At 41.5% G+C, this 15,013-nt stretch overlaps 1 protein-coding gene across 3 annotated transcripts in view; it reads right to left on the bottom strand.

Moving 5' to 3' along the window:
* Positions 1-6,475, bottom strand: part of ppp2r5b (protein phosphatase 2, regulatory subunit B', beta) — an 81,058-nt gene extending 74,583 nt beyond the window's left edge. The window contains exons 1-4 of one of the 3 annotated variants that reach the window (XM_061912867.1): positions 6,346-6,475; positions 842-2,004; positions 670-738; positions 560-580 (exon numbers count right to left, since the gene is read on the bottom strand). In XM_061912867.1, the coding sequence (XP_061768851.1) occupies positions 560-580; positions 670-738; positions 842-1,406 (655 nt within the window). In that variant the 5' untranslated portion in view covers positions 1,407-2,004; positions 6,346-6,475. Of the gene's footprint in view, positions 1-559; positions 581-669; positions 739-841; positions 3,005-6,345 lie in introns of those variants that run through there. The other 2 variants (XM_061912868.1, XM_061912865.1) reach the window with 2 other exon arrangements.
* Between the last annotated feature and the right edge of the window lie 8,538 nt (positions 6,476-15,013).

The raw sequence follows: 15,013 nt of genomic DNA, 5'->3' as shown, positions 1-15,013 counted from the left end.
GATATGCACGCTCTGAAAGCAAACGTTAATAACTCAGCCAACACTCCTCGTCTGCATTATTGATAAATAGACAGACAACACACATACTCCGCTGCTTCACAAGCCGCTGGATGTAGCCGGCAAAGTATTCCCATGCTAGCTAGCCGGTCTAGCAAGCACGCGTCATTCAGTCCAAAACGGCCCGATCTATCCACATCCAGAATTGTCTAGCGGTCGTAAGTGATCCCGGAGTGACCACGCTGTAAGCCAGCCATGAAATTTGCAGAATTGTCCGGTATTTTTGCCAAATGTTCCATCTTTACCAAGAGCCCCTCGACGCCGAAGTACATCCGGGAGATGCCATCTTGTTAAGAAAAGGCGTCAACAAAATAAAAGCATGTAAACAACATACGCAAATGTGCGATAAAATAATTGTCGGCGTTAATAGATTGATGAGTTAACGCGTAATTAACGCATTAATTTGCCCACCCCTAGTCACTACACAATGTTCTGATGATCCATCCTTTTTTTTTTTTAAGTTGTGTCAGTCCTTTGGGGTACGGGATTTGTTCATCCTTACTGGTTGGGAAGGTCACATCTTCTGTGGGTTCGATGCAAAAAACATTCAGTGTCATGCTTACCCTAGGCCACATTTAATAAACCACAAAAATGAGTATTGACATTACAAACCATTATCAGGGAAATAATAGTTTTCATCCTCTCTGGTTAGAGCTTCCTCTTCAGTTTCCAAAACACATTCTGTGGTACACATAACATATTAAGCTTATAATTGAGTTGAACCCCCCCAAAAAAAGATGGGAAAAAATTATAGAAAAAGGAAACAACAAAGATGACAACTTACCATTTGGACCAGTTGTGATTTCATCTAAGTTCTTGCCATGGAATTCTGATAGTCGACCTTGCTCGAGTGCCTTCAAAACTTTGCTGATTTTTGCCAGCTGCAGTGTCTTTTCAGGAAGTCTACAGAACTCGCGATGGATTCTAATATCAAGGCCAAGAAAGTTGGCCAGCTGGTCCATCTCTGTGTCTGTCATGTTTAGCACAGTTAAAAGGGTGGCAGCATGTTTTCGTAGTTTCGTGGATGTAAGTGACACAGGACACTTTGCATGACATGCTTTTGCATAGTCTCGTATGCAGTCAGAACGGAAATGTGTCATCGCTGTGGGTGTTTGCAAACAGGTAATTGTTGTCTTTGAGAACCCCACAAGTTTCCCTGTACTTGATGAGAAGTTTCTAATGCACACACCATTATTGGAGTCAAGAGAATAGGAACTGGTCTGCCTCTTTTCTCCTGATGACAATACTTGAAAAATGTCTGCAGTTTTTTTTTCCACTTCAGAGAGTGCCCAGTCAACATCTTTGTGAGGATCAGTTGTGTCTCTTGACAAAAAACCCAACAAGGGCATGGCTGCTACCTCTCCTTCTCTTTGTCTGTTAAATAAGGATGATCTGTGTCAAACATACTTTTGTCAGGTCTGACCAGGCCTTTAAGGAAGAATTTTCAGATAGCGCACTCCTGCACTCATCATGCATTTGACTGATAAACGGATGCATTTTTTGAACATCCTCAGTGAAGGGCATGAGTTGTGGTGCATTCCACTTTTCTTCGGCTATGTTTCTCAGGGCTGTTGCAGAGATCAACTCGTTCCACTTCCCATGATTGACTTCTTGGAACTGAGTGTCATTCCTTACCAACGCTTCATTGTTGTTTATCAAACCTTGTGCTTTCAAGGGGTTTGCTGACTTTAACCGGGGAATGTCCAGGTATAGTTGCCAGTGATGGAATGCAGAATTTGTTAGTGTCACCATCATAGCCAAAAGTACATTTGACAGCTTTGACCATCTCCAAGTAGTTCTTAGGATTCACAAAATCCTCAATTTTTTTCAAGGTAGTTACTCTCCTGGCATTATGAATCAGTCTTCCTAATTCCCGCATCTTCTCTCTGACACATTGTTGATTTTTTGCTGACATACCACTTTTGTTCAACAGGTGCTGCCCAACATCTGTGATGACATGGTCATATTTGATTATTTCTGTGATTGGATCAGGAATCATGACGCTTATTACTCCCCACAGTTGTTTGGATACACTTGAAGACACAGACCCAGTATATGTACACATGGATTGGACTCGGTTCTTTCCTGGTTTGCGGGTGACTGATGCAGGTTTGAGGCAACAACTTTGCATGTGTCTACACAGTACCTTTCTGGTAAACAGTCCTTGGCAATGTGCACAGTGCATAAAGTAATTTCCTTTAGCTTCTTAAGGTGGTCGTTTGAATGGCACTACTTTACCCTTTCCTGACTCCATAATAGCAGAATTGTGAGCATAGTTCCCTTTATTGGTAGTCAGTGTAGGGATTTGAGCTGAACAGTGAGTGCAGTACCAGCTACCGCCCTATGAGGGGCGCTGCTGTGCTTGAAAATCCCTTAGGCATCTTCAGAATGGATTTAAAAAGGTTTCCTTTTAGGGGACCTTTTTTTTTGTCCCCATAACATCAAAGATCCCCTAAAGTGACTTTGTAAACAGAGCGACGTCCCCAATAAGTAAGCATTGCCAGAACACACACACACACACACACAGGTGAAATGCTCTCGCAAGCATCTCCAAGGGGTTAAGTCTCCCCCTGTGTTTAAAACAGACATCTGTTTCTAACTTTAACTGAGGGTCCTTGAATGCACCACATTTATATGTATCCATCCATCCATCATCTTCCGCTTATCCGAGCTCGGGTCGCGGGGGCAACAGCCTAAGCAGGGAAACCCAGACTTCCCTCTCCCCAGCCACTTCGTCTAGCTCTTCCCGGGGGATCCCGAGGCGTTCCCAGGCCAGCCGGGAGACATAGTCTTCCCAACGTGTCCTGGGTCTTCCCCGTAGCCTCCTACCGGTTGGACGTGCCCTAAACACCTCCCTAGGGAGGCGTTCGGGTGGCATCCTGACCAGATGCCCGAACCACCTCATCTGGCTCCTCTCGATGTGGAGGAGCAGCGGCTTTACTTTGAGTCCCTCCCGGATGGCAGAGCTTCTCACCCTATCTCTAAGGGAGAGCCCCGCCACACGGCGGAGGAAACTCATTTCGGCCGCTTGTACCCGTGATCTTATCCTTTCGGTCATGACCCAAAGCTCATGACCATAGGTGAGGATGGGAACGTAGATCGACCGGTAAATTGAGAGCTTTGCCTTCCGGCTCAGCTCCTTCTTCACCACAACGGATCGGTACAACGTCCGCATTACTGAAGACGCCGCACCGATCCGCCTGTCGATCTCACGATCCACTCTTCCCTCACTCGTGAACAAGACTCCTAGGTACTTGAACTCCTCCACTTGGGGCAGGGTCTCCTCCCCAACCCGGAGATGGCACTCCACCCTTTTCCGGGCGAGAACCATGGACTCGGACTTGGAGGTGCTGATTCTCATTCCGGTCGCTTCACACTCGGCTGCGAACCGATCCAGCGAGAGCTGAAGATCCCGGTCAGATGAAGCCATCAGGACCACATCATCTGCAAAAAGCAGAGACCTAATCCTGCGGTTACCAAACCGGAACCCCTCAACACCTTGACTGCACCTAGAAATTCTGTCCATAAAAGTTATGAACAGAATCGGTGACAAAGGACAGCCTTGGCGGAGTCCAACCCTCACTGGAAATGTGTTCGACTTACTGCCGGCAATGCGAACCAAGCTCTGGCACTGATCGTACAGGGAACGGACCGCCACAATAAGACAGTCCGATACCCGATACTCTCTGAGCACTCCCCACAGGACTTCCCGAGGGACACGGTCGAATGCCTTCTCCAAGTCCACAAAGCACATGTAGACTGGTTGGGCAAACTCCCATGCACCCTCAAGAACCCTGCCGAGAGTATAGAGCTGGTCCACAGTTCCACGACCAGGACGAAAACCACACTGTTCCTCCTGAATCCGAGGTTCGACTATCTGACGTAGCCTCCTCTCCAGTACACCTTGAATAAACCTTACCGGGAAGGCTGAGGAGTGTGATCATTACATTTATATGTAATGAGATGCAAAACTGAAACTTTCTCCCATGCTGCCACAGGTAAATATATCCTAACTTGACCTTTTTTTGATCACTTCATCCTTGAAACCAAAATGCTGGTGGTGAGATTGAACCCTTAAAGGAGATATTTGATGTTGTCTGTGTTGAATCATGTGTTCCACGCTAGGCTAGCCACTGTCCAGGTGGAACAAACCATTTGTAATTTTTGATAGGGGGTGTAGTTATTAGTTTTAGACATTCCTGATATGATTCAAGCAACCTTACTATGGAACTTTCATGGTTATATTTATTTTATATAAACATTTATGACTTATTTAAATAACAGGGAAAAAAGGTCTTTAAACTTTACAAAATCCCAACATCAACATGTATATCCACCTCTGACAATATGTGCCAAGATGTTCTGTGCGCCTCCAAATCTTGAAGAACAGTGATTCTCAAACTGTGGTTTGGTACGTGGGCTCTATTTAGTGGTACGCTAAAGCCGTGGTTCTCAAATGGGGGTACGCGTACCCCTAGGGGTACTTGAAGGTATGCCAAGGGGTACGTGAGATTTTTTACAAATATTCTAAAAATAGCAACAATTCAAAAATCCTTTATGAATATATTTATTGAATAATACTTCAACAAAATATGAATGTAAGTTCATAAACTGTGAAATGCAATATTCAGTGTTGACAGCTAGATTTTTTGTGGACATGTTCCATAAATATTGATGTAAAAGATATCTTTTTTGTGAAGGAATGTTTAGAATTTAGTTCATGAATCCAGATGGATCTCTATTACAATCCCCAAAGAGGGCACTTTAAGTTGATGATAACTTCTATGTGTAGAAATCTGTATTCATAATTGAATCACTTGTTTATTTTTCAACAAGTTTTCAGTTATTTTAAATATTTTTTTACAAATAGTTCAAGAAAGACCACTACAAATGAGCAATATTTTGCACTGTTATACAATTTAATAAATCAGAAACTGATGACATAGTGCTGTATTTTACTTATTCATCTCTTTTTTTCAACCAAAAATGCTTCTCTCTGATTAGGGGGTACTTGAATTAAAAAAATGTTCACAGGGGGTACATCACTGAAAAAAGGTTAAGAACCACTGGGCTAAAGTATCACTTAATTAAATAGTTCAACACACTGTTACTGTTCAAACTGGGTGTAATGTTACAGTGGCCAAAAATATTAAATATACTAGTTAGATAAAACCTCAGCCTTGTTTTTAATAAATATTTAGGCCTACTATGCTACTGTATTTAATGTTGATCATTATTGTGCCAAGTGTTTTCAGAGGTGTTTGGTACTTGGTGAAAAAAGTTTGAGAACCACTGCTGTCGAGGACAATTTATACTTTGAAATTGCAAGAATTGGAGACTGTACACTTTGGTCTCCCGCCTCTGCCTACCACTCTGGTGGTTCTGCTAACAGAAAGTCATTTACTTTGCGCACAACTTTTGATGGTAGAAAAAAACACAACAACTCACATAAGCATTAAGGTTGTTTGGGTTAGGAAGGTTCAAACTGTTTAGTTAACATTCAGGAACATCCAATGCATCTTTATACAAAAAAATAAATCATTCAATTTATGGCCTGAGTTGGGCTTTCTTATAAAAAGTCAACCCCAGTGATAATATGGTGATAAGGTCACACTGACCTTCAATAAGTTCACAAAGAGAGCAGAAGTGAAAGAGGGGACGAGAGAGAAAGTGAAAGTCTGGATGCACACACACACACACACACACACACACACACACACTGTTGACATATACTTGTTCACTAAAGGGCTTTTCCTTATTCAATAAATAGACATGACTCATAAGTAATATATTGCATAACATCATATTACTATCAGCATGTTAATGGTATCTTTAGGTGAGTGTTTATTACTACAATTTCCTACTGTGCATAAACACACCATACAGATGCATTCATCACAACCAAGCAGTATACATGTAATAATATTCACATAATACAGTGTGCGTGTGTGTGTGTGTGTGTGTGTGTGTGTGTGTGTGTGTGTGTGTGTGTGTGTGTGTGTGTGTGTGGGTGGGGTGGTTTGGGGTGGGAGGCACAGGATGTGCTAAGGACAGCCCTTCTTTCTCCTAAAGCAGACTGCTTACAAGAAATGGCCCCACACTGCACACACACACACACACACACGCACGCACGCACGCACGCACGCACGCACGCACGCACGCACGCACATACACACACACACACACACACACACACACACACACACACACAAGCATGCACACGCAGACCCACACACACAACTAAAATATAAGGACACAAAAATACAAAAAAGGATTAAGTTTGCATACCTGGTGGAGTTCATCGGCTCTCTCCATTTGTTTTTTGCGGCTCTTACGGGCGGCGTTTCTGTTCTTTCGTTGTCTCTTGGTCTGTCCATCCTTTGCCATGTGTCCATCCGTCTCTGTCTCTTGCGAGGACTGTAGGAAGGCCACAAATACTTCAAGAACATACACAGTATCCTGCAAACTTGTGTGTGTTCAGGGTTTGTGAAGGGTTGAAAGATAAAGTATTATTTAAAAAAATTGAAAGAATTATACTATATGTATATTAGTGCTTTTTCAATTAGATGAATCACAGTCTTCAATTTGGATCAATAATGATTAACCACAGGTTATTACTGGCTCGCGTAATTTAAATTAACTTAAAAAAGATCTCCATACTTAGACACAAATGCAATTTCATTATAGGGTCAATAAGGTAAAGGAGCATCCATCCATTTTCTACCGCTTATCATGTAAAGTCTAAATAAATTGCATGACATATATGATTAATGCGTTCATTTTTGTGATCAATGGCATAAGTTAACTAATGTCATCTTTTGACTACTCTAATCTGCATATATATATCTATCTTAGACAGACATATATATATATATATATATATATATATATATATATATATATATATATATGTGTATATATATGTCTTGATTGGATTATCCAGAGAATAGTGCTCGATACAGTGGTAGAGCGCAATATGTAGGTGTGGGAAAAATCACAAGACTGCTTCATCTCTACAGAACTGTTTCATGAGGGTTTCCCTCAATCATCAGGAGATTTTAATGGAAGCATTCACATACAATGGTTTATTTAGGGCACAGAGTGGGTGAGTACAGGCAGGCGTAGGGTGTGGTGATTGGCTCATGTGTACCTAGGGGGTGTTTCCGTCTGTGGCGGCATGTTGAAATTATTTCACTGCCCTTGTTGAGGGATGACAGGTCTAGATGATATATAATAAACAGTTTCTGTTTTAAGTATAGGTTGCATCTTTTATTACCACTGTTGTAAGGTGTGCTGGATGCAAGATATTGCCATGTTATTGAATATTCAACATTATTGTCTTCGAGGTTCCAAATGTGCTTGCTGAGTTCTGTAGAATTCCGCAATGTCCTTGCGTGTTAGCACATCCGACACGTACGTAGAATTAACCGAAGGAGCGTTTAAAACCAGATGGAATAATCACAAGGCCTCCTTTAGAAACCAGACTTTGCGGAATTCTACAGAACTCAGCAAGCACATTTGGAACCTCAAAGACAATAATGTTGAATATTCAATAACATGGCAAATTCTTGCATCCAGCACACCTTACAACAGTGGTAATAAAAGATGCAACCTATGCTTAAAAGAGAAACTGTTTATTATATATCATCCAGACCGGTCATCCCTCAACAAGCGCAGTGAAATAATTTCTACATGCCGCCACAGACGGAAACACCTCCTAGGTAACACATGATCCAATCACCACACCCTACGCCTGCCTTGTCCCACCCACTCTGTGCCCTATACAAACCATTGTATGTGAATGCTTCCATTAAAATCTCCTGATGATTGGGAGAACCCCTCATGAAACAGTTCTGTAGAGATGAAGTAGTCTTGTGATTTTTCCCACACCTACATACATATATATACATATACATACATATATATATATATATATATATATATATATATATATATACATATACATACATATATATATATATATATATATATATATATATATATATATATATATATATACATATATATATACATATATATATGTGTAAAGGCTTCACCTTTTCTCCTCCAAACATATTGCTGGGTATTGTGGCCAAACAGCTCAATTTTTGTTTCATCTGACCTCACATGGACAAAGATAAAACCTTCTGGAGGAAAGTTATGTGGTCAGATGAAACATAAATTGAACTGTGTGGCCACAATACCCAGCCATATGTTCGGAGGAGAAAAGGTGAGGCCTTTAATCCCAGGAACACCAAGCCTACTATCAAGCATGGAGGTTCTAGTATTATGCTCTGGGCCTGTTTTGCTCCCAATGGAACTGGTGCTTTACAGAGAGTAAATGGGACAATGAAAAAGGAGGATTACCTCCAAATTCTTCAGAACAACCTAAAATCATCAGCCCGGAAGTTGGGTCTTGGGCGCAGTTGGGTGTACCAACAGGAAGGACAATGACCTCAAACACAAGTCAAAAGTGGTAAAGGAATGGCTAAATCAGACTAGAATTAAGGTTTTAGAATTGCCTTCCCAAAATCCTGACTTAAACATGTGGACAATGCTGAAGAAACAAGTCCATGTCAGAAACTCCAACACATTTGGCTGAACAGCACCAATTTTGTCAAGAGGAGTGGCCAAAAATTCAACCAGAAGGTTGTGGATGGCTACCAAAAGCGCCTTATTGAAGTGACACTTGCCAAGGGACATGTAAGCAAATATTAACATTGCTGTATGTATACTTTTGACCCAGCAGATTTGGTCACATTTTCAGTAGACTAATAATAAATTCATAAAAGAACCAAACTTCATGATTTTTTTTTTTGTGACCAACAAGTACAGAATGTGCTCCAATCACTCCATCACAAAAAATAAGAGGTGTAGAAATTATTGTATACTCAAGACAGCCATGACATTATGTTTTTTACAAGTGTATGTAAACTTTTGATCGCGACTGTATGTATATACGTATACACAGTGACGTGCGGTGAGGTTCATGGCTGGTGAGGCACTGACTTCATCACAGTCAGATTTATAAACACATGAACACTATTGATTGGCAGTAGTTAACGGGTTATGTTTAAAAGCTCATACCAGCATTCTTCCCTGCTTGGCACTCAGCATCAAGGGTTGGAATTGAGGGTTACAACACCAACAATTATTCCCGGCTGCTGCTGATCACTGCTCCCCTCACCTCCCAGGGGTTGAATAAGGGAATGGGTCGAATGCAGAGGACAAATTTCACCACACCTAGTGTGTGTGTGACAATCATTGGTAATTTAACTTAATGTAGCAGGTACTTTAGCTAGTATAGTGTAGTATAAATAAATTACACTTATTATTATTATCATTATTAGCGAAAATACTGCTAGCATTAACAATTTTAAATAATCACATGTATGTAGAAAATAACAAACACGTCAGTACACAGTGTTGTCACTATGACAGGTGTAACCGCGCTCCAGCGGCCGTGTTCATTCATTGTCTTTACTGTAGCATAAAAAATGCAGATGGCCTTAAAACGCCACAATACTCAGTCATCATACTTAAGTACCAAAAATAAAGACTCCACATGAATATAAATTCAATCGGATCAGAAACATTGGAGGAAACGGGATTAAAACCCGATGCTAACCGCCCATTGAAAATACATGGGTACGGCTAGTAGCTACTATTAGCAAACAAATTCACTTACCAACTCGGCATAATATCTCAACATCGACACACTCTTTCGTCGCAACTCGGCCCTGATGGTCGGCACCTATAAGTTTAAAATTAGTTGTAAAATTTTGGACGGTTGTTTTTACGATATGCAGGCAAACGACAACTTTAAAACATACCAGCATCGGCCTAGCCTAGTAGTGCAAGAATGATCTCTGGGATCACTAGCGCCCACTACCACCAGGAGGCCGGAGAACAGGTGCCTCACATTGTACGTGTTTTGCAGCAGTTTTATGATTGCCCAGCACAAGAAATACGTTACACACCTACAGTTTTAGACAAAATACACTGTACATTATATACCGCAGGATTAGGTCTCTGCTTTTTGCAGATGATGTGGTCCTGATGGCTTCATCTGACCGTGATCTTCAGCTCTCGCTGGATCGGTTCGCAGCCGAGTGTGAAGCGACCGGAATGAGAATCAGCACCTCCAAATCCGAGTCCATGGTTCTCGCCCGGAAAAGGGTGGAGTGCCATCTCCGGGTTGGGGAGGAGACCCTGCCCCAAGTGGAGGAGTTCAAGTACCTAGGAGTCTTGTTCACGAGTGAGGGAAGAGTGGATCGTGAGATCGACAGGCGGATCGGTGCGGCGTCCTCAGTAATGCGGACGTTGTACCGATCCGTTGTGGTGAAGAAGGAGCTGAGCCGGAAGGCAAAGCTCTCAATTTACCGGTCGATCTACGTTCCCATCCTCACCTATGGTCATGAGCTTTGGGTCATGACCGAAAGGATAAGATCACGGGTACAAGCGGCCGAAATGAGTTTCCTCCGCCGTGTGGCGGGTCTCTCCCTTAGAGATAGGGTGAGAAGCTCTGCCATCCGGGAGGAGCTCAAAGTAAAGCCGCTGCTCCTCCACATCGAGAGGAGCCAGATGAGGTGGTTCGGGCATCTGGTCAGGATGCCACCCGAACGCCTCCCGAGGGAGGTGTTTAGGGCACGTCCAACCGGTAGGAGGCCACGGGGAAGACCCAGGACACGTTGGGAAGACTATGTCTCCCGGCTGGCCCGGGAACGCCTCGGGATCCCCCGGGAAGAGCTAGACGAAGTGGCTGGGGAGAGGGAAGTCTGGGTTTCCCTGCTTAGGCTGTTGCCCCCGCGACCCGACCTCGGATAAGCGGAAGATGATGGATGGATGGATGGATTATATACCTCAGCTAACTAAACTATGGAAATGTATAAAATAATTCATATAGCAATACGGTCTCACTGCACAGCAGACAGCAGTTAGCCGAGTCATTGCGCAATCCACGGGAGTGACTCACTCACAGCTAGTGCGAGTAATTCTCAGTATTTGAATGGCTAATGTGAAAATTAAGCGATTTTGAATAAAAAATAATTTAAAACTGGTGAAGTTAAATGGAAAATAACTTTATAGTATAACCACTGGATACATATAACAATATAATTTTTTTTTTTTTTTTTTAATGTTTTTCTTTCCATGATAGGCCTCACCTGCCGCCCCTGACTGCACGTCACTGCGTATATACATTTATACATTAATACAAATATACCCACACAGACAGTATATAGACGCATACGGTACACAAAGGACTGTAAAAAGCCAACAAAACCAAATATTTGGTAACATTGCTTTGAAATGTACATGAAATCGTCTTGTAGCAAACAGAGTACAAACCACACCTTCTGCACTCGAAAAAGCAGAATATTTTAAGGTGTTATTATCATATTTCGTCCACCACAATAACAAACATTGTTGGATAACTGCTCATGTCCACTTCTTACACCACTATAGCCAAATCATGTGAGGACAGGATCTGAAAAGCGAGTGAAGGAGCTAGACTTACCGAGTGTCCTTCAGCAGATCCAGGACTGGCAGGCTGGTAGCAGGTCTCCATGAAGAGAGGGGACATTTCAGTACCAGCACCGTGCAAACATTTCTCTGCAACAAGTGTGGAACCTTCAACCTCTCTGACCCACTGAGTTGCACACTGCACTGCAGGGAAGAGGATCTGCAGCCTCTGTGAAAGCCGGTGTTTGGGACCAAGTCCAGGCAAGAGCGTCAGCCTGTGACGTAACAGGCGTCCGCTTTCACTTTCCTTTTATTTTAAAACTCGAGCAAGACGGGAATTTGGTGACCTCGATCTGGATCCGTCCTCCGTCATCTGGCGCAAGCGCACACTCGTGGGGCAACGTGTGAAATGGGCGTGGCTTAGGGACGCTAATTTACGTCAGTTTTTTCATTTTTTATTATCAATACTCAAAGTAATATTATTTTTATGTAATACTATTTACCTTCGTCAAAGTGATGCGTATAATCCAAAAGTGCAGAGCTCAGTTTTAAAATTACAATAATTGCCTTGCGACGTCTTTGGCTGCTTCTCCTACTTTCACCACAAGAGGACGCCAAAAGCAACCTTTGAAACAGAATTACCCTGTAGGGTAGAGCAGTGGTTCTCAAATGGGGGTACGCGTACCCCTGGGGGTATTTGAAGGTATGCCAAGGGGTACGAGAGATTTTTCAAAAGTATTCTAAAAATACACATTTCAAAAATCCTTTACAATTATATTTATGGAATAATTATTCAACAAAAAATGAATGTAAGTTCATACACTGTGAAAAGAAATGCAACAATGAAATATTCAGTGTTGACAGCTAGATTTTTTGTGGACATGTTTCCTAAATATTGATGTTAAGGATTTCTTTTTTTGTGAAGAAATGTTTAGAATTAAGTTCATGAATCCAGATGGATCTCTATTACAATCCCCAAAGAGACACTTTAAGTTGATTACTAAGTTCTATGTGTAGAAATCTTTATTTATAATTGAATAACTTGTTTATTTTTCAACAAGTTTTTAGTTGTTTTTTTTTATATCTTTTTTTTCAAATAATTCAAGAAAGACCACTACAAATGAGCAATATTTTGCACTGTTATACAATTTAATAAATCAGAAACTGATGACATAGTGCTGTATTTTACTTTTGTATCTCTTTTTTTCAACCAAAAATGCTTTGTTCTGATTAGGGGGTACTTGAATTAAAAAAAATGTTCACAGGGGGTACATCACTGAAAAAAGGTTGAGAACCACTGGGGTAGAGCACTACCTCCATTTACGAGCTTAATTGGTTCTATGATGGAGCTCCTACAGGCCTAATGAAACCCACTACTACCGACCACGCAGTCTGATAGTTTATACATCAATGAGGAAATATTAACATTGCAACACATGCCAATACGGCCGGTTTAGTTTACTAAATTACAATTTTAAATTTCCCGCGGAGTTTCTTGTTGAAAACGTTGTGGAATGATGACGCGTGCGCGTGATGTCACGGACTGTCAGGAAATATTAGCGCAGCACCACTTACGGCTAAAAGTCGTCTCTTTTCATCGCGCAATTAAACAGTATTCTGGACATCTGTGTTGCTGAATCTTTTGCAATTTGTTCAATTAATAATTGAGAAGTCAAAGTAGAAAGATATAGTTGGGAAGCTTTAGCCTTTAGCCACACAAACACACGGTGATTCCTTGTTTAAAATTCCCGGGTGTGAAGCTTTACTATGGATCAGAGCGGTCAAGCGAACATGGATCCCGACCACTTGTCAACCGGCAGGTTTCGGTGAGAATATTGTGTTAAAAAGTCGCCTCTTACCGGAGATCTGTAGAGTTTGCGCCGTCCTTGTATCTGCCGTGACTTCCCTCAGACACTGGGCTCAAGACACCCGTGGACACACCCCTCCGACCATCAGGTACTATTTAATCTCACTAAAACACTAGCAACACAATAGAAAGATAAGGGATTTCCCATAATTATCCTAGTAAATGTGTCTACAAACATCTGAATCCATCCCAATGCAATCGCCTTTTTTTTTTTAACTTTTTTTTTTTTATAGTCCTTCGCTATCAATATCATCATACACAAATCTTTCATCCTCGCTCAAATTAATGGGGAAATTGTCGTTTTCTCTGTCCAAAATAGCTCTTGCTGCTGGAGGCTCCCGTTATAAACAATGTGAGGACGTGAGGAGCCCTCACCCTTCTGACATCATCGTCTGTGACTTCCGGTAAAGGCGAAGCTTTTTTATCAGCACCAAAACTTGCGAACTTTATCGTGGATGTTCTCTACTAAATCCTTTCAGCGAAAATATGGCAATATCGCGAAATGATCAAGTATGACACATAGAATGGACCTGCTATCCCCGTTTGAATAAGAAAATCTCATTTCAGTAGGCCTTTAGCTCAAAACATTTGTACGGTACCTCAAATCTCTCTTTCTCTTTCTCTAAAATCTACTTGACAAATCTACTCTCTTATGTTATGCTGCAGCTGTTACATGTACTGTATTATTGTACATGGTAACTGTTATATATTGTGTAAGCATCCATTTTTTGGGGTCGCGGGTGGTCGCTTAAATTTAAACTTGCTACTTTTGTTATCTACTTTTACACTTTTTTTTTTTATACACACAGCCATACACCTTTGAGTCAAATAACTTGGTATATGAAACATGCTGACTGTAATCATGCTATCGTTAGCACACGTGCTAAGTGTTAGCATTTTTATGTAAACATGCTACTGTTTCAGGCTAGCTCTGTAGCTCATTTTGTACAGTTACACCCAGAGGTGGGTAGTAACGCGCTACATTTACTCCGTTACATCTACTTGAGTAACTTTTGGGATAAATTGTACTTCTAAGAGTAGTTTTTATGCAACATACTTTTACTTTTACTTGAGTAAATTTATAGAGAAGAAAGGCTACTTTTACTCCGCTCCATTTATCTGCAATCAGGTCGCTACTCGCTAATTTTTTTATCGATCTGTTAATGCACGTTTTGTTTGTTTTGTCTTTGTCATACACGCATTCAAAGTAGGAACTACGCATGCTTGCGTTTCACCAATCAAATGCAGTCACTAGTGACGTTAGACCAATCAAACAGAGCCATGTGGTCACGTGACCGTCACACGTTGAACCCGACATGTTGAAAAACTTATGCGGGTGTTACCATTTAGTGGTCGATTGTACGGAATATGTACTGTACTGTGCAATATACGAATAAAAGTTTCAATCAATCAACCAATCAATCAAAAGTGTAAAGGAAAAAAGAAACTTTTTGTTTCAACCGTACTTCCCGTCAAAAGCCTAAAGACTGATCGCACAGTTCCTGTCTTCACAATAAAAGCGCCGCTCCATCGCGCCTGCGCTAACAAAATAAGAGTCTCCGAAAGCCAGCGCAAACAAGCTAGCAAGCAACGGAGTTTGCCGCCAATGTATTTCTTGTAAAGTGT

This window comes from Nerophis ophidion, linkage group LG10, assembly GCF_033978795.1.
Source record: "Nerophis ophidion isolate RoL-2023_Sa linkage group LG10, RoL_Noph_v1.0, whole genome shotgun sequence".
NCBI classification, from domain to species: Eukaryota; Metazoa; Chordata; class Actinopteri; order Syngnathiformes; family Syngnathidae; genus Nerophis; species Nerophis ophidion.
Note: the sequence above shows the minus strand (reverse complement) of the source record. Positions and strands in the feature narration are given on the sequence as shown.